Below are 24160 nucleotides of genomic sequence, written 5' to 3'. Positions count from 1 at the left end.
TTGGCATAATGAAGGAGGACTACCTCCAAATTCACCAAAAATCAACAGCTGGATGGCTGAAACAAAGATGTTCTAAAAAGAAATGATCCCATATGCACACTGAAATTGGTTTTAGAATGGATAATGCAGACTAGCATTAAGTTTCTGGAATGGCCTTCCCAAAGCTCTGACCTCAGCCCTATTGAAAATTTGAGGACTATGCTTAAAAGCTGGGTCCATGCCAGGAAACCAGAGAGTTTAAAAAGACTACCATCTAAATCTTTTTTTTTTAAAAGTCAGATTTCTGCACCCAATTTTTGCTTTTGAAAGTCTTTAAAGATCCATGCTGCACAATCATTTCACCCTGGAAAAAGAACAATTCAGTGACATAATTAAAGCCAGCACTCCTGGTTAAGAAATTTCTTACATTTTTCAAAATCTTACAACCACGTTGGAATATATTGTTAAAGAAAAGCATAACATTACAACTTTGCACTAGTTACACTTTACCTGATGTTAATAACATAAATTCAACCATATCAGGTTTTCCAGTTGAACTCGCCTTTTCCAGTCACTTTTTATTTTTAACAGAATGGGAAGACAGCAAGGGAATGATGCGAGCATCCATGTGGTATGCACTTTAACTACTTTGACTTTTCAGTCATGGTGTAATCAGCTTCAGTAATGTCTGTTTTGCACTGATTTCTTAAGTACTGGTTTCAATATAGACTTAAATGAAATGAGAAAAAAGAAACAAAAACTCATCATAAGACTGCACTAGAAATGTTGCAGTATGCATGTGGTCACATTTTTATAGATAGAGGTATAGAACAACAACACATTATAACCCATTAGCTTTAAGCAAATATCCACAATGTTATATCACATAAAGGGATGATGGGGTGGTAAACAGATCTAATCCAGTCCAAAAGCCTTGACAGCCATGTAGATCTGCTGCCGCTTCACTGCACCCTGTCTTTTATATTTGTCAGCCTTCATCATCGTAAACACAACAGCAGAAAACGTCAATGTGTTCTTTTTCTGGGAAAATACAAGACAAAAATATTATAAACATTAAAACTTGAAAATCTAACACACTCTATCATTAGGTACTTTACCTGTTGGCTTTTCAAATCACCAAAGTTTTTCTCCAGGACAGCAGCTTGAATATAGGACAGATAAGTAATTAATACAAATGTAAGATTCATAACATCTAGAACCCTGAATGACTCCAATTACCTTTGCAATGATCACTGTTGGTTTTCTTGATTGTGTAAGCAAGGACAGCAATAACAATCAGAACCAAGACAGGACACAGCAGAAAAATAACTGTACTGGCACTCTGTGACCACACGCTGCACCCTTGAACAATATTGAAAAATAAATATATGTCAAAATTAAAGTTACACAATCACTTATTTTTCTGATTTTCTAAACAATAGACAGAAAGAGAAGCTGGTAGAGAAACTGGTACCTTGAATGTCCAGTTTAGTTCCTTTTCCATATAATATCTCCCCACATGTGGCCACAGCACAGTAGTAAGTCCCAGAGGAGCTGATGTTCTTAGAGAAGCGATAAATACAGCTCTTTTCAGTCTCTGATCTTTTCTCACATTCATGATGTCCGTTTCCATCAGTATAGATTACACTAGGATGAGATCTATGTGATCCTTCTTTGAACCAGAATACCTCAAGACCCCCTGGACATGTCTTGTTAACTGAGACTGAGAGAACTGAACACTGGAGAGTCACCGAGTCTCCTAGACGGATGGTCTTCTCCTGAACAACGGTATAGTTTGATATCCTCTGGGTGTTTCCTTTGGAATATGAAACCGCATTAACAAATGATACTACAAAGAAAATTTGTATATATATATATATTTCAAATATAACTTTAGCTGTAACATTCAGTCTAACGATTACATTGAATGTATTTAGAAGAAATTTGAGAAAATAGATGATGTTCAACTGGGAAAGAAAAATCTTACTTAGAGATAACACTTCTTAACATTTATAAAGTGTATTTATAACATCTTAAAATTGCATTAAAGGAAATCATATTATTACCTTTTACTAACAAATATGTCCCAGTCCATTTAGTATCTTGGAGCCACTCTGTGAACCCACAGTGATAGATTCCCTCATCCTCTTGATTTGTTCTCAAAATCGTCAGGTTGCTAACATTTTTATCATAATAAGCTTTCCATCTTGAGTTATCAAAAGCAGGTGCAAACTTAGTTACTGCAGATTCCTTTAGTGTCCATATTATTTTGTCTCCAAGACTCTGCTTATACTAGTGGATGTCCCTGCGGAGCGTCTCAATCTTGGGCAGAACACATGTGAAGGTTACAGGTCCCCCGAGGTGAGCTGTAGTTACTGGAACGAGTGCAGCTAAGTAGAAAAAGAAAATCTACAAGTCAGACAAAGCAATGCAGGGAAACAGCATACATGTGTGCAAAAAATTTGCATAAACACTTACATCCTCGATTAACAAAAAGCAGTGCAATCCATAATCTGATCATCTTGTAAAGGTCTTGTGTTATGGACTTAGGTGCTTGACTGACTGTGGGAGGCACTGAAACATGGGCCCTTTATGTCACCCTTCAAATAGATCTGATTGGTTATCTCTGAATACAGATTCAAGAGCTCTTCCTCTTACATTGGTTGCATCCAGGTATTTAAAGAGCAAATTAAATGTTCCTCATTCAGTCACTAATTTAAATTATAATCTAATTCATTTTCTATTGAATGTTGTGTTTCATCATTTTTCACTTTCTGCCTGGCTAGCTTTAGCCAGTAAAACCAAGTTAGATGCTGGAGATAAACAGAGCATTTTATACTTAATGCACCTCAGAAAGTTCTGTTTTTTATGTTACCTGAGTTACTGTGGGCTGAAGACACAAGCAAAGATTTTACATGCATTTATTCATACAGATGTCAGAGGTTGCTTACTTTACAATTGGTCAATCACATATTGCACAAGTTATTCTTTTTGCGAAGTCCCACACCTAGACTCCCTCTGTATTCTTTGTAATTCTGTGAAAATATGAAAACAAATGTATAGATCTTTTTTTATGAATATTATTAGAACACATAACTGCATCTTTCTAATCAGTCTAAAGTCTTCAGATGTTGGGCAGCATGGTACGTTGGTGATTAGTACTTCTGCTTCACATGAAATAGGTTTTGGATTTCAAATATATGTTAGGGCCTTTCTGTGGGGAGTTTGCATGCTCTCTCTGGATACTCTTGCTTTATCCTCCAATCCAAAGACATGAATGGTGTTAGGTTAATTGGTCATTCTAAATTCAGTAACATGTGTCAGTATGATAATGAGTGGTTGTTTGTCTCTCTGTCAACCATGTAAAAGGCTGGTAACCTCTCCAGGGTGTACACCACCACTTGCCCTGTGACAGCTAGAATAGCTTCCAGCCTCCTGTCACCCTGAAGTGACTAAGTGGAAGAAAATGGATTGATGGATCTTATAGGGCTAATTTTATAATCTTGTTTATTTGTAGTAAAATTAAACAGGGTACGATTTATGGCATGGCTACCATAATCACCATACAGTGATATGGTGGCCAATATGGCCAACATGTTCAACTTGAGCCTTCACAGCAGTAAGATCACAAACCAACAGGTGGCATGACAGTGGATATAGCAATCTTGTCAAGTGTGGTGGTGTGGATACAGGACCCAAACGCAGGACTCTCTATACGGAATTACAGTGATTTTATTTACAGTGAAACAACACTGGTGAAAAGTGCAACAGTCCTCTATGTGTGAGTTCCTTTTCCCCTTTCGTGCTCACTCTCCGTTCCCATGCTGTGACTTCTACTGTGTCCATGGTGAGTGGTGTTTATGTACAAAAGTGCTCAACTCCCTCCACTTGTGTCTGCAAACTCTGAAAAACAAACAAGCAATCAATGAGTACACGCCAACTCCACTCTGAAACTCTGTCACACACTTGTTGATGTCTCTCAACGATCCAGCTTCGACTGAAGCTCAGCTCTGCTGTTAAATAACTCTTCACATGGGGTTGATCGGCAACAGCTAAGTGTCACTAACTTTCAGGTGTGGCTGGCTTGGCAGTGGGAAACTCCCTGAACCTGACGTCTCCATAAAACCGCTGTACCCACCCCCACACACACCACCAACTCGCACAAGGGGAAACGAGAGATGGGGACATGGCTGGTCACTGAGCGAGGACTGCGGCCATGACACATCTTACAGATACTGTAATTTGTAAAGACTGATGCCGATAACTCAGACAATATTTTTAAACTGCATTGTCATATTATCTTAGTAAAAACTTGTAAATAGTTAACACATAAATGTCAGGAAAATCTGTTTCACTAGTCTACAAAAATAATCAGATTTTTAAACCACCCAACAGCAATATGTGTATAATAATAATGAGACAGAAAATAATCCTAACCCGATTTTTAGTAGGGGATCCTCTCAGTTATTCCATTGAGCACATTCCTCCAATTATAAGCAGCAACTACTAAGATTTAGGTTACCAAAGGCAATTAAAGAAGCACATTGGATGACATGACAACAAGCAGAGGAAAACACAGGGCTGAAATACACAGAGGAGTAACGAGGGAAGTAGAAACACATGGGGAACACAGCTGGGAGAAATCAAACACAATGAGATGCGGAGGAAGCAAAACTGAATAAACGAACATAAGATATGAGACTATAAAAGTTAAACAGGAAACATGAGACTGGCCCAGAGACATGGATTTGACACTGAGACAAGAAGACATCACTGGGGAGACAGAGATTACAGAGAATTACAGAACACGGAGATTTTACAGTATAACAAGCTTAAACTCCCCTGCCTGAATGCTTTGCAATTTTTGCTGTTTTATAATGCACTGGATCACGATATTAAGATTACATTTTCAACTTTATTGTCACTTGAACGTTGTCATTGTGCAAAGAACAGTGATGACAAATCCAGCCTGCTTGTCCGTTACTTAAGCAGGAAGAGATGCACTAGTATACAGAGCTGAGGAGGTGGTTGTGGTTACACTCTCCATCCTCTACTCTCACTTCAGAGCACCACTCTCACAGTGCCACATAAACAAACTGACCTGGAAGCTTCTGGTGCAATTGAAACATATGTGCCAATGTAGGTAGTGACAGAGAAATGTTATGTGAATCATAGGAGAACGTAAAGAAACCAGCTGAGACTTCAATCTGTACATCTGTACATACAGTGGAAGATTTAGGTAAATTTACAAAGACGATTAAAGAAAGAACAAAGAAAAATATTTAAAGAGCTAGTCTAACTACACTTGCTGCTTGACGATCATACAGTTCAATCAAGTATTTACCTGCAAATTCCTGAGACAGTCCTGTGTCCAGCCTATACTTACAAATGTAGAGACAGCTGCAAACAAGAAATGTAACAACTGAAAATATACTTTAAAGCATAAAAGCAAATAAAGACTGAATAAAAGCTTAGACTCTTATGTCTCCCGTGTGGTAATCAGTATTTTGTTTCTGTGCACAAAACTATTTGTACACGACGCATGCGAAGATAAAGATAAACAGAGCTGATGCACAGAAGCAGCATTGCTGTGTTTGGACTTGCAACAAAAAGGGTGCGGTTACAAATGGACTTTTCTTCCTGTTTCTTTTTGGTTTCAAAGAGATGGTCTTGTAGCACTTCATGTATTTTAAAAAGGAAAGTGGAATGGCACTATAATAGTAACTAAGTTTAACTCTTTTTTTACATCAATACAAGGAGCTGTTAGAGCATATTTGAGGAAGGCACACACAGAGACCTGCTTAGTCATGCCGCAGTTCTTGATCACAGTCTGTCTGCAGATATAAAACAGTTAAAGTTTTTCTTGTTGATTTTTTTTATTTATTTTTTTTTTAAAGACACTTTTGAAATGATCAGTTCTACTTGTTTTCTATAACTACCGGTAGTCTGTTTAAGTGCCTTATGGCTCTTCTCTCACATTTTATCTAGGGAGAAAGCTCACAGTGATATCTGTTGTGAGTTAACAGATTCAGTGGTTGTTCAAGAGGCAGAGAAATTGGCCATTACAACGTTTGTATGTCAGTGTATCTGATGAATGTGGCTTTGCTTGCTCTTTTCTTTTGACATGCAAAAGGACATTCGCTGTAAACATAAGACATAAAAAGATATAATAGCAAGACACTTATAGCTCAGATTCTAGTGTTTTTTGCTTGTTTGCTTTTCGAAGCAGCAGAAATTTTACACCGTCTCAGTGACAATTCGCACCAGTATCAGTGCTCTATCAAATAGACCTACCTTTGTGGTTTTTGATACATTTTTTATTGTGGTGCTTAGCACATTAAAAGGAACAAAACATCACGTACCCACTCCACCAGTTCCTCTTATAAGTTAATATTATATCTAATAAATCAGTGGAGATATGTTTAGAGAAAGTTTTGAATTTATTTTGGATTTCCCAAAGGCTCACGTTTATGCAGACTCAGTTAAATCTTTTAATGAGTTGTGTTGAAATTTCTTCTATGCTTTTTAACTTCTTGTTAGCAATCATGATTTACTGCAACTAGTATTTTCTCTTTGCCAATGTTACAACCCCACATCTGATAAATCTCAGGGCGACACAGTGTAAAGTATCAGCAGACGTCCCACAAGCTGAGCATCCAAAGAAGATAACTTTACAAACAATGAATTTATTTATAATTAATATTTACAATAAACTTATACCATTAAGTTTAACAGAAGTAAATAATAAGCAAAAAGGCAAAAGTACAAACACAAAACTCCACGCTCTGGCCAGGAGAAAAGTAGCACTAAGCTATAAGTTGAAACAAAACTAAAATGCCAAGAATTTTTTTTAATCTTAGACTCAAGTTAGAATATGTCATTAAAGAAAAGTATAATTCTGCACACTTGTACTGATCTCACTCTACCTGCTATTAATGATATAAATTCAAACATATATGTCATTTCAGGCTATGAACTATGCAGCTTTTGGTTGCTCCACAACAAAAGTAAAAGAAAAAAAAGAGAGGAGAGAGTCACTAGAAGACCGTGTACACTGCAGGTTTTCTGTCTGATTAGCATCATCAATCCTCTGTATAGGCAGAAAAAGGCCGGAGCAGCAGTCCTTTAACAGACGCTTAAAAACCGATGGGACCCCTGTTTTTTTGTTTTTTGTTTTTTTTAAAGTTAAGTTTATTTTGGAGATATTTAATGATGACACAATAAGCTTACTTGTGATTGAATGAACATGCTATTATTAACAGGAACAAAACAAAAAAAAATGAAATACAAAAAAAAATTAAAGTTCATTGGCTCTAAGGAAACATCCTCAGTGTTATGGGGGTAAGCATGGGAAACAAATCTAATCCGGTCCAAAATTCATGGAAATCTGCTGCCTCTTCACGGCCTTTATGTTCTTTTTATCTTGTATCATAGTAAAGATGACAGCAGAAAACACTGATGTGTCCTTTTCCTGGGAAAATAAAAAAAGAATATTAGAAACATCAAAACCAGAAAAACTAGTAATGCACACACACTAAACAATTTTGTACACTTTATTTGTACACTCTTGGTGTTCCTGGTCAAAAATGGCCGATCATTCAGTTACACCCCCTTTTGTAAGACGAACATACATATGCATGCATGCATATGCATAATGCATACACATATGAGCACATACACACGCATACATACATATACAGACATACAGACACCTTCCCTGGCAGCCACTATGGGAACCATTGCCCAGTAGGGCCTCTCTACAACACTAGTTATAGTGTCATTTATATAGCACATTTAATTACAACAGGAGCGTGCTGTACAAGAATACAACATACCTAATAAAATAACTTAGAGTATTGATAGCAAACACCAAATATGAATTAACAAATAACTCTCATGCTGTATTAAAAGGCAGTAAATAAAAATGTGTTTTAAGATAAGATTTAAAAAGATTGACAGTAGGAGCCTGTGTGATGTATAGGGGTAAATTATTCCACAGCTTAGGTGCTACAACTGCAAATGCTCGATCACCTCTATGAACCAGCCTCGACCTTGGTACGGCTAAAAGAAAAAAGGTCACTTGATCTAAGAGATCTAAGGGGAGTTCAGACAAATACCCGGGAGCCTGTCCATTCAGGGCTTTGTAAGTCAACAATAAAATTTTAAAATTAACTCTGAAGTGGACAGGGAGCCAATAAAGAGAGGCAAGCACCGTGGAAATGTGTTCACATCTTTTAGTACGTGTCAGAAGACGAGCTGCAGCATTCTGGACTAACTGCAGCCTTGCCAGGCAGGTCTGGCTAACTCCAGCATATAAGGAGTTACAATAGTCCAGCTGAGATATAATAAAAGCATGAATCGCCCGTTCAAAGTTTTTAAAAGATAAAAATGATCTCTCCTTAGATAAAAGCCTCAGTTTGAAGAAAGACCGCTGTACGACTGAGCTAATCTATCTTTCAAAGGTGAAATTGCTGTCGAATATAACCCCCAAATTTTTGGCATGCGATTTGACAAAAGGCTCAAGACTGTGCAGGTTAAAATTAGAGGCACTAGGGAACAACTCATGTGTTGACAGCTCTCGTAGACCGTTGAAACATTGTTTCAGTAGCATCAAACTTTTTCTCATAGGTTTGGTATTTAATGCTTTTTTGAGGCCTTGCTCACAGGTCACTGTGTGACAGCATCATGGCAGGTTGATATACCCTGAGGGTGGCTCTTTATTACGTATTTGATTACTAGACAGGTGATTAGGAGAGAGGCCACAAAACTGGCAGTAAGGATGGATTAAAGGAGCAAGTGTCAGAAGCTGAAGACAGCATGGAATATAATCCAGAACAAGAAATGACAGATGAGGAGGAATTCAGTGATGAAGAGGTAGGCCATGATGAGGCCATCACATTTAAGTCAAAGAACGAAACGTATCAACACCTGAGAATTAAATTAGGCCTTCAGTTGAAAAGGTCATCAGGATGACGACAGGACCTAAAAATATGCCATATGCTGGATTGGTGATGTCAAATTCTGCTTTGAACAGTTTCTAACTGAGTCCATCAAAACCATAGTGGTAAACTTGACCAACTTGGAGGGGAGACAGATTTACAAAGATAATTGGAGTGCCAGCCACTCATCTGTATCAAAAGTCCAAACGTCACAGTGGATGTGCATCTGGTTGGTTTAGGGGATGCTGACCTTTCAGACAGTATATGTCAAGCAAGCAGTTTAAATGTAGCATAAAGAAATGGACAACATGTGATGCCAGGACAAGTTAAGGCTGGAACATGCAGGTTTGTACTCGGTCACCTGCAAATGATGTTCATGAAAATAACTAATTGAAATCTGTGGAGATTGAATGGAGGTCTCAAGGGACATAATATTCTTAATCTCCTCTCTTTCCTCCATACAAAAATAAAAATTTCCGGTCACTTTTGACAGGGAACACAGCAAGTGTTACCTTCTGTGACTGTATAAAAAATTTCAATTGTTTCAAAGCAATTGTTCATGGTAACTTTAGCCCAAAGCAGTCTGTAATGTTTCATCTGATTATTTCTTATAGTCAAAGTAATGCACAAATTATGCTTTTTAGAATATGAATTCAAGGCATATAAGCTCAGCTTTTGTGATGAGTCCTAATGAAAAGGTCATTTTTGATTGGGAACACAAAATTGTTTAACACAAAATGAACACAACATGACCGATGTACCATTATTTACTTTACCTGTTGTCTTTTGAAATCACCAGAGTTCTTCTCCAGGATAGTAGCTTGAATATAGAACATGTAAATAATTATTAGAAATGTAACATTCATACGTTTTGTTAACTTCACAGACAGCTATGAACTTTGATTACCTTTGCAATAATCACTGTTGGTTTTCTTGATTGTGTAAGTGAGGACAGCAATAACAATCAGAACCAAGACGGGACACAGCAGAAACATAACTGTAGTGGCACTTTGTGACAACACGCTGCATCCTGGAACTAAATTAAAGAAAAAAAAAACAACAACAAAAATAAATTTAAGGACAATATAAATGACAAAATTACCTTTTTTTTAATTTTACCTTCAATGAAATCACTATGAACGTGAAACAAAAGGCACTTATTTTTCTGATATTCTAAGTAACAGATAAATGAAACCAGTACCTTGAAGTTTAGTTCCTTTTCCAAACAATATCTTCCCACATGTGGCCACAGCACAATAGTATGTCCCGCCGTCTGAGGAGCTAATATTTTTACTGTACTGATAAACACAACTCTGATGAGTCGCAGGGCTATTCCCACATTTATGATGTCTGTTTCCATCAGTGTAGATGATGCTAGGATGAGATGGATTTGATCCTTCTCTAAACCAGAACATACTGAGACCTCCGGAACATGTCTTGTGATCAAAATTAGAGAGGAGTGAACAATGAAGAGTGACTGAGCCTCCTGGAGGGGCTATCTTCTCTTGAACAACAGAATAGTTTGATGTTCTCTGGGTGTTTCCTGTGTAATATAAATATATTAACAAATGTGATTACAAAGCACACTGAAAGAAAAATAGAACAATAGTTTTAACATATGTTAGTTAAAAGGTATATTTCACTTAAGGATCACTGGAAACATTTAAAAAAAATAGACCAAATGTATCTTAAAGGTAAATTTAATAAGATTTGAAAATATTTAAATTTAAAGTTTAATGATTTTTTTTTTCTAAACATGCTCATTGATAAATTATTTTCTTTAGTATTTATGTGATAAAGTTTTAGTTGCTGAAGCAAACTTTTATAGAAGAATCACATTATTACCTTTTACTAACAAATATATTGCAGTCCATTTGGTATCTTGGAGCCACGCTGTGAATCCACAGTGATACATTCCCTCGTCCTCTTGGTTTGTCCTCAAAATGGTCAGGTTGCTCAAATTCTTGTCATACTTAACATCCCATTTTGAGTTGTTGAACTCAGGTGCAAAGGCAGGTGCTGCAGAGTCCTTCACTGTCCAAATTCTTTGCAGAGTGTCTCCAGGACTCTGCTTGTACCAGTCGACTCTACGGCTGTACACGGTCTTAGGCAGGTCACATAGTAAAGTTGCAGGTTCACCAAGTTGAACTGTAGTTACTGGAATAAGTGTGTCTAATTTGAAAGAAAACATACAAAATCTAAAACATTAAGTCACAATGATGTAGGAAAGCACCAGGTAAAAGTGAACGATAAAGCCAACGTACATATATGCTGAAAATAATGTAAATAAAATAATAAAGCACTTACATCCTCGATGAAGAAGAAGCAGTGTGACCCACAACACATTCATGTTGGGATTGTCTCTTTTTAGTGACCTTGTAGAAATTTCAGTCAGTGTAGGGGGTAACATGGACCTTTTACACCACACTGTCAAATGCATCTGATTGGTTATCACAGAATAAATATTCAAGTGCAGTTCCTGTCACATGGGTCTTATCCAGGTCTTTGATGAGCAAATCGCCTTTTTCTTTATCCAGCTTCTCACTTGTTTTAAATATAATATAAGCCTTTTGTAGTTTTTGTTAGAGACAAAATTTTACTTCAATTTTCCCTGCAGTGTCTTAAAAGTTTACAATAGGATATAGAGGAGCAGTTGTATGAACACCAGAGATGGGCAGTAACGCGTTACTGTAATCTGATTACTTTTTTCAAGTAACGAGTAATGTAAGGGATTACTATTGCAAAAACGGTAATTAGATTACTGTTACTTTCCCGTAGGAACGCTGCGTTACTGCGTTACTAAAACCATGATTTTTTGCGAGAATGTCTCATGACAGTTACGTAAGCGAGTGCGACGTTCGTGACAACAGCTGTGTGCAGATCAACAATGGATAATATATCGAGTGCGGGAGAGAGTATAGCATGCAGCGTTTAAAGCGTGGAAGTACTGACCTTATTTTGAGTTTGATTCCATAAGAAGTGACAAAAACATTAGTGTCCGTTGTGCGTGGGAAGAAAACTTCTTTTTACAGCGAAGAAAACCCCTAAACTTCCAGGCAAGCAGCGAGTGCGCTACGACTGTAATGTGAAATTCACAGAGAAACTCGCAGATTCTTCAACTGACCGCTGCGGCACACCTGCACCAATGTAAACCTCCGCCCACCCCAGTCCTGCTTTACAGGTGAAAATAGAGCAACAGGACCGCTAGTCTTTGATTTTATTTATTTTCTGCTGTGTTTTACTTTCATCTATTTGAAAGAGTGAGTGTCAACACAAAAAAATATTTTATTTTATATGCTGGAATGTGCAGAAAATAGGTTTAAATGTTAAACAAATTTCTTCCAGTCAGAGAATGTTGCATATAATTAAGTTTTTGCTGGATGCATAAAGTTAAAAGATTTAAAGTTTAAAGTTGTAAAAAGAGACGTTTCCATTTGATTACATTTTGTATGATGGATTATGCAGAAAAAGTAGAATTGGGCTGAAAGATCTATCGCTTTATCACCTATTCAGGTTGTAAATCGTGTTTTTAAAAAGTAACTAAGTAACTAAGTAATTAATTACTTTTGAAAATAAGTAATTAGTAAAGTAACGGGATTACTTTTGGGGGGAAGTAATCAGTAATTAGTAACTGATTACTTTTTTTAAGTAACTTGACCAACTGATGAACACACCTGACTTTCACTCAGAAGACTGAAGTTTGAGTCTTATCTGGAATATTTTTGTATTTACTCACTGAGTACTGTTAAGTTTAGTTACTTGGTGTTTTTAGAAACCAAACCTACTTAGTTGGGTAATGACTTGGATTCCCATAGTGTCACCTTGCTGGGTCTATGACCCAGTGTTTCCAGTTTTCTTACTTTTGCATTTTACTATTGTTTAGTTTCCTCGTTCTTCCTGCTTTAATCATTTGTATTTCTGGTTGTGACTTCTCGTTCATTTAATCTGTTCTCATTTGTGCCTCCCTGTGTAGTCTATCGTGTATGTTTAGTTCTGTCTCATTCTTCTGTGTGCCATGTTTCTCACTTTGTTACTCTTGTCTCTCTGCTCCAGGTTCGTGCATCCAGTTCTCCATTTAGTCACATCTCCCTGTCTCAGTGTCAAGTCTGTGTCTTTGTGCATGTCTTGGTTTCCTGTTTTACTTTGACAGTCTTGCATCCTTTGTTAATGTTTCCAGTTTTTCTTCCTTCCCGTCTCGTTATGTGTGATTACTCCCAGCTGTGCTCTCCTCCTGTGTCTCATTCCCTTGTTATCTCTCGGTGTGTCCCTCTGCCTGTTGTTGCGTTGTACCTCCTTAGTGCTGTGTGTTTCCTCCGTGCTTCTGGTAAATTCCTAGTTTTCTGTTGCTGGTTGAGATTTTTTTTAGTTTTCTAGTTAGAGTTTCATGTCTCTAATTTCTGGTTTAGTTTTCTTGTATTTAGTGTTGAGTTTTGTACAGCAAGATAAAGCTGCCTCCTTTAGTTTATCCTTCTGTGTCTTGAGTCCTGCATTTGGGTCCTACATCCTGCCTGTCACACAGCTAAACATGAAACACAGAGCATTTTACAATTTTGGAAAGGCAGTGTTCATGGCTTTTCATGGCTACCAGGATTTCCATTCTCTGACTTCTGTAAAAGCAAAAACACAGGAATACATTTTTCCATATCATTAGAGGTTGCTTAATGTTACAGTATGTTATAAGTTATTACTATGTTTAAGTTATTACATTTTACACAAATAACTTTTTTCACAAATCTTGTCTGGGGGAGGAAAATTTGCAGACACAGCTGTTTGGAGACCTAAACACACTTGCATCAACACTGGATATTACAATAAGACTTACCGAATATATTGTAAAAATGAATGAGTATAGCCAAATGTTTACATAGTTAACGAGCATGCCCAAAACAGCAGTGTCCATAGTTCAAATCTTAACAATGAGTTTTGAATTTCTAGACCGGTATCGGTCCGTGGCCCGGGTGTTGGTTCTAATGTGCTGCATAGTAAACTCCACCCACTCCACCCTGCTGCTATCATTTTGCCACAAATCGCCCCTGACACTTCCCTCCACCCACTCCACCCTGCCTACACTCTGTTCTTCAGCTCTGTTGTGCACTCTCTATTGCTTTGGAAGATTGACCCTAGGTTTTTAAACTCATCCACCTTCACCACTTCTGCCTTTCACTTCTCATTTCTACTATTTCTATGTCACTGCTCACACATCTGTGACTCTGTTCTCATACTTGACTCGCACAACTTGCATATTAAAAACTAAGAGAGCTATTAAAATGTTTCCAGGTCCTGATATTACACATTGCCATTTGCTGTCATGTCACATCTGTAGTTTTTTTTTTTTTTCTACAATTATCATTTTAATTCATTTTAACTAAAACAACCATCAACAATATGTCACATGAAGTTAACTTTGTGTTAAAGTATATAATCTAGTGTGGTCTTACTGTGTTTCTTTGATGGTAGCATGTCTGTGAAGGTTCTCAGTCATCCAGGTCATTGTAGACTAAGGAGCTTGGAAAGAAAAGCGTCTGGACTTCTTGAGTTGCTTGAAGACATTTCACCTCTCATCCGAGAAGCTTCTTCAGTTCTAAGGCGGGTGTGGGTCCTAATCAGGTTTCACAATGAGCTCACCCGAAACTCTGGCTGATTAGGACCCACACCCGCTTTCACACCTTGGTTCATATGATTAGGTAGAGGATCATCAGGGGTTCCTTTGTCCCCCTTTGGGGGGGGAACTCCCACTAGGTTTAAATCTGGGACTCTCCACCACTGACCCTTAGAACTGAAGAAGCTTCTCGGATGAGAGGTGAAATGTCTTCAAGCAACTCAAGAAGTCCAGACGCTTTTCTTTCCAAGCTCCTTAGTCTTCTTTGATGGTAGTATATGTTTTGTTTTTTCCACTACCATGTAAGTAAAATAATTTAATGGTAAAGTAAATGAACATTATTTTCTGTTAAGACAAATGTTTACATAACACCCCATGTTTTCCAAGCATTAATATAAAGATGAAAACACTGCTGTCTAAGCCTTCAAAATCAATGCAGTTTTTTATAATGTGATGCAACATAAAAATGTCCACATGTCACTGAGTACCCATTTTGAGTAGTCATATTTCACAACAATGTCAATTCTGTCTTCCACAGTTGTGAGGAAGAAGTAAAAACCTAAATGTAGAGTCACATTGCAGAGTATTTAAAAAAGAAATAAGAACTAATATAAATCTAAAGTTAAACAGAGTCCAAAGAGTGACAAATAAAACAAAACAAAACAAAAGGAACCAGGATAAATGGATAACATGCAGAATAACTCATAGCAGCACATGAGGAAAATGAACTGACATTTGCACAAAGAGGAACAGAGGATTATATAATATGTACAAACAGAGGACTGACTTTACTAATGTAAGATAGCTTTTATTAGTCCCGTAGTTGGGAAATTCACAGGGCACATAGGCAGGGAACACATGAAGTAATATTTAACACTATTAATAATTGTGTTAGTAATTAACGAACATTAGACAAAAGAGGGATATGAAGCAACCAAAGAGCATCACACCCTCTTCCCAAACCAAAAAACCCCCCAAAACAAACAAAGCAGAAAACATATTTAAACAAAATAGCACACACAAAAACTGGACTTCTACAGAATACAAATGTGTGATATTAGAATTGAGGAATTGCATAGTATTCAGTATGACAAAGAAATTCTTCAGAAGGGATATCAAGCCTCAATGCTGTTAAGTCCTACAGATTCTAGTTTGCCAGAACAACTAATGAGTATACATTATTCAGTACATGAATAGTTAATTTATGGCTAAAACACTGACATCACTGTAGACTGTTTCTCCCTCTGTTACTTTTTCATTCCTTCGCTCTACTTTGCCATTTTTCCTTCTGTTGAAAGTTGGTACAGTATAAACCATGAGGTCCTCTTCTGTCTGAGGAAATAGATGAAGTTTATGATGAGATGGGAATGTTAATTACAAACACGTAGCTAAAACATTAAAGCATTTTAATTTTTTCAGTTTTACCTGCTGACCTTGCTGATCACCATCACTGCCTGTTTGGAAGACAGAGACATTTAAGATTAAAGATGCTGTAGGCTGATTACAAAACAAACAAACAAACAAATAAATAAATAAATAATGTCTATTACCATTCCAACAATCACAAGATTTTTTCTTAATGGTATAGATGAGGAAACCTATAACCATCAGACTTGTAACCAAAGCAGCACATAACAAAAAGAGAGCTGTGTTGGCTGTCTGCAAATCCCACATGTCGGGTGCTGTAAAAATATAATCACCCAATAATTGTGATTATTTTGTTAAAATTATCAATTAAAACAAATGTACTTTATTGATTACATTGGTATTTGTACAAAAGGGTTTAAATTTACCTTTAATGTCCAGTTTTGATTCATTTCCAAAAATGATCTGTCCACATATGGCCACAGCACAGTAGTAAGGCCCAGGATCAGAGGAGCTGACATTCCTTGAGAAGCTGTAGACACATTTACGTTGTGAGGGAGTTTCAGAGCTGCTCTCACATTCATCAACACTGTTTCCGTGAACATGAATGGAATGGGATTTGTCTGATCCAGCTCTGAACCAGTACACACTGGGATTTTCTGGACAAGTTTTCTTCTCATACTTAGAGAGGACTGAACACTGCAGAGTCTCTTGGGCTCCTGAATGAATGCGATCAGAAGATCGCATTTGTATGACATCAGGTTCTGGACCTTTTGAAAAAGATTAACATAAATAAATAAATGAACTTTATTGAGATGCCATTGAATTGAACATTTTAAAATGAGACTCATAAGCACATAAACTTTTTTTTACCTTTGATGGTCAGAAATGTTCCCTCCAAAAAGGTCATAGCAAGCTGTCTGACTTTTATGCAGTAGTATAAACCAGTATCACTTAGTTTAGTTTTACTGATTTGCATAATAAAAGTTCCAGGTTCTTGTTTTACTGTAATATGAGACGTATTGTTAACATTGTCATAATCAAAGGTGAATGTTCCTCCCAAGAATTCAAACTGGTTTCCAGAAACAAGTCTGATCCAAAATAATGTTTCCTGGTGCAAAAGTGTTGACTGGCGAATACATGAAAGTGTCACAGTTTGTCCAACATCAACAGTCTTTGTCACAAAATTGTGATCATTTGTGCAACCTGAGAAAACAAACAAAAAAATAAAGTTCTGATACTTGTTAACAAATAATATTATAAACAAGAGAGATAAACTGTCGTCTGCCACGTGCTAAATTACTGTAAGAACATGATAATATGCATGGTACTTTAATTATAACTGCAACACGTCTTTTCTAAACACTTACCCCCCATTCTGGCTGTCAGCAGTAAATAAAATAGGACCATCATTTTCTTATTAAAACACATTTACATTGGAGCATATCATGATATGACCAGCTTTAAAATAGACATGTAATGTGGGAGGGAACAATTTTAGATCAGTCTGATTGGCCTTGCTTTGCTTTCTCATTCACTATATTACCACAGTGGAAATATCAACTATATTTCCTACATAAACACATGAAACAACACCAATGACTAGAACCAATCATGTTTAGTGTGAAGCATTTCTTTTGTGTTGTGTAATTCACACACTTTAAACATAAAACATTCTTTTCATTATATATATTTAGAAAGTCTGATGTTTTCAGCTGAAACTAAATAGGTCTGTCTGACTGGGGCAAATACAAATCTACAATGATGTGAAAGAGAAAGTACACCCCCTTTCAATCGTAATGTGTTTCACTCACTATTCTGAAACATTATTTATCAATAGACCCTGAGATTAACAACTCAGACACACAATTTCATTATTTATGTTCAAAAAACTGGGTTAAATTTAAGCAGAATAGGATTCAATAGCTGGATCTGAAAACTTTTAAAACCACCATTATGTCTCTGTGGAAGAATGTTGGCACACTTTTCTTTACAATACTGCTTCAGTCGTTCAGTTCCTTGAGGTTTGTACTCTTTGACTATATAAAGCTCTCTTGATGTCTGAATTTTGATGAGCTATCGTAAGATCTTGACTCTTGTTACATCTTGCAGGAGGTCTCCTCTCTTCAGGAACTCACTCTGCAGTAGGGGGAGATATAGGAGGTGGAGGAAGATCTCAGCCTGGGCGTCTATTGTCTTGTGTAGTCTGGAAGATGAGTGGATGATGAGGTGGGTGCAGTTTTCTCTGTGGTGGGGTCGGGTGGGCTGTCCCGGGCTCTGTGGGGCCGGGCGGCGCTGCTGCACTAGGCCCCGGTCCGGATGGGCCTGGGCCCCCTTTCCCTGGCGGTATGGGGGTGCCTACTAGGGTCAGCGGGGGAGCTGGCCCCAGGGAGGGGTCACTTGCCCCTCATTTCCTTCCCTCCCCATCTCCAGCTGCCTCCCTCTTCCCGCTCCACCACAATCACCCACACATGCAGGGCCTTGGGGTAAAGGTGTGTCACCAGGGTGCAGAGGAGGCATCCCCCCCTCTGTCCCCTTCTGGCTGCCTGTGCCTCAGTTTTATCCCACAACTTAGACATTCACATTACTCACACTCTCATTACACATACATATAGGATCTTGGGGGTGGGCACGCTACATGGTTTCCAAATGACCATCAGGGTGTACACCTCACCCCTGGCGTCGTTGCCCACCTCTCAATTTTAAATACATGTAGACATTGAGGGCTATCAGGAGGGGCTATGCGCTTACCTGCTGCTCTCTGGCAGGTAGCTCCATGCCCTCCTGGGTTTTAAATGCACCTTAGAACACACATGCATCAACACTACATATGAGCGGGTGGAGGGAGGTTTGGAGTCTTCACACACCCTCATTCTCTGCGGCCTGCTGGAGCGGGGGGGCTGGGAGGAGGAGTTGACCGTCCGACTGGGGTCTGGAATGTGGGGCCTCCCTGCTGCTGCCGAGCCGGGGCGGTCTGCTTCTCTACACCCCAGGGAAAAGGGTAACACTACCTGGGTCTGGGTGCAGTTTCCCCCTCCGGGGGCAAGGGTACCTAGACCTGTGGCTTAGAGTACACTTGGGGAGTGTGATTGTGTGTACAGTGTCTCTTTATGTCTGTCTCCACGTTGGGTGAGTGTTGAGTAATTGCACATGAGAGCATGAGGGTGGGAATGGATGTTTGTATCTGTGTGTGCCTGTATGTCTGTGTCTATATGTCAGGTTGGGTATCAGACGCCACCTCTCTAGGGACATCTCAGGCCCTCCAAGGTATGGAGGCCTATCTCCCCCCACCACTTCCCCTGCCAGTGGCAGACGCCCTCAGACATCGGTGCGTTGGTGGTTCTTTGTGTCTGGGGATGGGCGTCCGGGTACCCACCGGCTCACTCCTTGGTGGCTGCTTGTTGGGGCCTGGAGCCTCAGGCCACTTCGGGGGTGGGGTGCCCTCGGCCTCTCGGCCTGGGGCTCGGTCACTCTGGCACAGCTGGCTGCCGGCGGAGCTCACGGGCATGTCACTGCAACCCCCCCCTGGCTTCTGCTCCGCGGCTACTGAGTGACCCCTCATCTGGGGCTCTCCTCAGCTCTTTCTGGGATAGTGGCGCGGCTGCCCCTCTGTTGGTCTTCCTTGGTCTCTTGTGTTCTGGGGGCCTCTGGATGTCTGGAGTTTTGATCTCCTCCATACCTGCTTCATGCCCTGGAGGATGGGACTGTGGCCCCCCACACCCTCTAGCAGATCATTACATGAAGGAACCTTTTAAATACAAGCGCGCTCATGCTCACAGGTGTACACACAGCTGATCACACACACAAACTACACCCTTTTTGGCTCCTACCTCAAAGCACACTGTGCGCTGTCGATCTTACGTGCTGCACAATAATGTTTAATATTTAGTTTTTACTGTTACATTCCCATAGATCATTATGATGTTGTTTATTATGTTGCTCTTTTTTTCTGCTTGTTTTCTCTTTTTTCCTTCTCAACAGGTGATCCAGGTGATTGATATATGTATTTTTTGTCTGCTTATTTTGTTGTTTTTTGTTTTTTGCCCTTTATCCCCGTCCCTCTTCCCCGCTGTTTTTCTTTCCCTTTCTTTCTCCCCTTTCTTTTCCCCAGTCAAGTCTGTCCCGTATTTAACAAGTGAAAATAAAATAAACAATAAAAGGTGAATCAAATAGACCATTACGGCAAGGCTGGGATGGTCCATTTGGTAAAGTAAATCCGTTGGGCATCTTTCTTCGCCTTTAGACAATAATTCTGATGGCAAAAGAGCCAAACGGGACAGGCGCAAAAAAAAAAAAAAAAAAAAGATCTTGACTCTTTTCTTTTTCAACCATTCTGTGGAAGATCTGCTGTTGCAGGATCTTTTTGTTGTTACATGATTCAGCTTTGGTCAAGCAGTTAGATGTTCGAGAGATGGGCTTACATCGGACTCTAGATTATTTTGATATACAGTGGTGTCCTGGCTACAAAATAAGCCCAAATTATTACCCCTGCGTCACTGTGCTTGACAGCTATTATGAGGTGTTAATGCTCATATGTTCTGTTTGTTTATCACCAAACTCATGGCACTGTCCATTATGGCTAAAAATCTCCAGCTTGATCTTCTCTGTTCAAAGAACATTGTTCCCGAAGTTTTGTGTTTGCTGAGATGAACAGTACACAGTAGAGCAGCAGTCTGCATGGTATTTGATAAAGAATAACATCAATTATAGAATCATTTATAGGAAACATGTTATCTACCCACCATGGTCACAGAACACAATCAGAACATTCTATGTACAGGATAACTGGTACTTACAGATATATCTTAAAACGGAGGATTGTATAGACAAAACATAATACTAGCCTAATACTACTAGATAATACTAACCTTTCTGTTTGGCCATCAGAGAAGGTCAAGGCTCTTCAGTTCATTTATAAGACTACTGTCATGAATTCCTAACAGCCCTGTTTTGTAGTTTCTCTGAATATTGCACAGTCTGACCCTGGGGTGAATTTGCCAGGGTGTCCATTCATGAGAAAATTAGAAACTCTCTCAAATACTTGGCAATTAATCTAAATGTGTTCAACTTTTGAAAGACTTTTCTTTTTCACTAGAGAATGATAGACTCCTATTTTTTTTTGAGGTAGGGGGGCTTCCCCAAGACCGATGGGCAGCAACAACTGCTTCACTAAGATAATTAATTATCCATTAATTACAGGTGACCAATTTGTTAACAATTCTCAGGGTTAATATGAGTTGGGGTTCTTTGGGTTGTTTTTCTTTGTTTGTTTGTTTTTGTTTTTTCTTGTCTTGTTGTGTTAATGTCCTAAACAACAGAAGAAGAGAACAGGAAGCATTCATGTTTAATATAACCAAACCTCTAAATACAAACTGAGTAAGATATTGTGTCAAAGTCATGCAATATGGTATCCACAGCAGTATACATTGCAAATAAAGTTAGGAGTTGTCATCATCCCCTGAGCAACCTCTAAACCACATTATGCTTGCTCAGAATTAAAAGGTATCATAATGTTGTATTATGGAAATAGGTAGTGGCTGTACAGGTTTTATTGCTTTTTGTTTGCTTGGTTTTTACTCATGGAAACAAAAGGACTGGTTGGGCTTTCAAACAAGGGTATAAATACAAAGGGGATTCTCTTTTCTCTATTTAACATCAGATAGCTGTTATCACTGTTTTATCTATTTTAAAAAAGCAACTAGCAATTAGCATTAGCATTATTTCTATGATTATCTGAGCAGTTAAATGCTATAAAAGGATTTGACCCCATGCCTTATTTAGATTTCACATGAATTGCTTTCTTTATTCAGGGACTTTTCATCAGGCAGAAAACAACTGACTGGCTTTTTATTATTTGAGCCTACCTTTCTGCATCCTTAGGATTTGGTTTGTCTCACCTATACACACTCCATTTAGACCATTTTGGATTCAGGAGACAGACATTCTCTATAATTCTAAGATTAAGCTTAAAATTTTACCCAAAGGTTTATACAAGTCAGATTGGATAACGGCTTCGACCTGAGATTGGTTCTGACAGAGGTCTCTTCCTGTTAAAAGAGAATTTGTCATTCCCACTGTCGCCAGCCGCTTGCTCTTAGGGCATTGATCGTTGGGATTTTCTTTTAATGTAGTGGAGCCTTTAACTTACAATGTAAAGCACCTTGAAGTACACTGAATAAAAGACCATGTTTAAACTCACCCCTTTACAGTTTCAGAACTGTGACTCTTGGCCTCATATTAACACCTACCAATGTCTCAAACCACCTCTGTGGTTGGTCATGCCACAATAGGTGTGTCCAGGAGTGCATTTTTCCATCACACATAAAGACCCATGCCACACAGTGTCACATATACTGATGCTTTGTCCTTGAAATCACCATCTATCCCCTTTGTGTAATTTTCTGCTGTCACGTGTACAGCTCCCAAATGCTATTTTCAAAAATAATGAAGTGTAAGAACTAAGAAAAGTAAGTGATCTCACGGTTTTCACCTGGGAGACAGATATTTTCTGACTTTTGTTTCTGACTCTGTCACTGTTTAACCTTTGGAAAAGTTGTTAGTTTAATTTTATGTAAATAAACCCTTTTATAAATTAACCGCAAATTCGAAGGCACAGTTCTCATGTCTGCAAGAGGAATCTTTTTGCGCAGTGGCTACTATTAGCCCTGCCTACTCCAACACTGGATGATATATTACAAAGTGGATTAAAGTGATAGACAGAGCAATATTCAAAAATACTAGTCTCTCAAATAGTGTTGCAAAATCCCTTTCATTTCACTTATAACCCACTTCTATATAGCATATTTGTTATCCACCCAAGTGTTATCATTTTCCCAACAAACCTTGATGGATAGGATACATTTAATTATTTGAAGGTTAATTTTGGTCATAGTTCAACTGTTTTTGTTACAGACTATTTAGCTTTGTAGGGTTAAAATAAGTCATAACCTAGTATTGCTATTTGAGCATCTCAAAGTAATGTATTGTTTTTGCTGTAAGCAAACATTAAAAATCTGCAGTTAGCCTAAACATGATAGAAACAAAATAACAACAATACAATCGAAGAAATATGGACTGGTTCTTAAATGGAGTGCTTCTTCTACTGCGCTTTTCTACTCTACCTGAGCACTCAGAGTGTTTAAATAATGTTGCATGTAAAAATGAAATAAGAAGGACTTGTTTTTTATCTGAAAGCAAATCTGTAATATAGTCAACTTTATTAGATCATTGTTTTTGTGATATATTTAAAATTTTAAGGAAAGATGTGGATCGCTATCATTTAGTGAAAATGTTTTACACTGAAGATCAATACTGTTAAACATACATATCAGACAAAGGTAAATAAAGCTTAAACATACATACTCTATCAAAAGCTCCTCAAAACAGAAAGAATGAACTTCAAAACCAATGCAAGAATGAATTACCCCATAAAATTAAAATAGCACACAGACTATGGCATGATTTTAAAATATTACATAGTGTCTAATATTACACTACTAGTAAAATAGAAGCAGAGGTGATAGCTAAATGCTAGCTTTCCCACAATTTATGAGAAAATTAAAGTTCTAGTTGGTAAATATACAATGTGTGAAATATCTGGCCAAGCACTGACATGAGTCAGTCTGCTGCCTTTCTGTCATGCCTTTGCTCAGCTTTCCACATGGTGAAGGCTGCCACAGAATAGGTCACCAAATCCTCAGCTCTCTGAGGAAAAATATGAGACATATATATATATATATATATATATATATATATATATATATATATATATATATATAGAGAGAGAGAGAGAGAGAGAGAGAGAGAGAGAGAGAGAGAGAAAATCTTAGACTTTAGATGTTAATTACAAATGCCACGAGAAAAGTATGAAACCTTTTCAAGTCTTGGATATACACTTTACTTGCCAACTTCTCTGTTGAACACTACTGGATCTTCCAGCTTCTATTAGTCAAACAAAGAGAGATAATGATATGATAGGCTAATTTAGATTATAATGTAAACCTGTGAAATTAAAACAATAATGATCGAGTAAAGTAAGGTAAAACATCTGTTACCATTCCAACAATCACAAGTTTTCTCTTTGATAGTATAAATGAGGGAACCTATAACTATCAGACTTGTAACCAAAGCAGCACATAACAGAAAGAGAGCTGTGTTGGCCTTCTGCAAATCCCACATGTTGGCTACTGTAAAATTAAAACAACCATTATTTTGGCAACATTATCAATTAAAACAATTATATTTTACTGATATTAACATATGTATGCTATACAAATGT

General features: G+C 38.0%; 2 protein-coding genes across 2 annotated transcripts; both read right to left on the bottom strand.

Annotated features, from left to right (window-relative positions):
- Positions 1–894: 894 nt before the first annotated feature.
- LOC134633742 (uncharacterized) lies at positions 895–11268 on the bottom strand. The gene is made up of 5 exons (XM_063482752.1): positions 11226–11268; positions 10764–11090; positions 10120–10461; positions 1668–1795; positions 895–1020 (listed from the first exon to the last, which is right to left on the bottom strand). Exons 1-5 carry the CDS (start codon positions 11266–11268, stop codon positions 895–897), a joined length of 966 nt encoding a protein of 321 aa, XP_063338822.1.
- A 2215-nt stretch (positions 11269–13483) lies between these two features.
- On the bottom strand, positions 13484–17259 carry LOC134633736 (tyrosine-protein phosphatase non-receptor type substrate 1-like). Its single transcript, XM_063482739.1, has 6 exons — positions 17253–17259; positions 16756–17088; positions 16311–16652; positions 15943–15971; positions 15739–15849; positions 13484–13525 (listed from the first exon to the last, which is right to left on the bottom strand). The coding sequence occupies exons 1-6, from the start codon at positions 17257–17259 to the stop codon at positions 13484–13486; spliced, it is 864 nt and encodes a 287-aa protein (XP_063338809.1).
- Positions 17260–24160: the final 6901 nt, after the last annotated feature.

This window comes from Pelmatolapia mariae, linkage group LG2 (assembly GCF_036321145.2).
Source record: "Pelmatolapia mariae isolate MD_Pm_ZW linkage group LG2, Pm_UMD_F_2, whole genome shotgun sequence".
In the NCBI taxonomy this organism is placed as follows: Eukaryota; Metazoa; Chordata; class Actinopteri; order Cichliformes; family Cichlidae; genus Pelmatolapia; species Pelmatolapia mariae.
The sequence above is the reverse complement of the archived record's forward strand: the minus strand, read 5'-3'. Positions and strand labels throughout refer to the sequence as shown.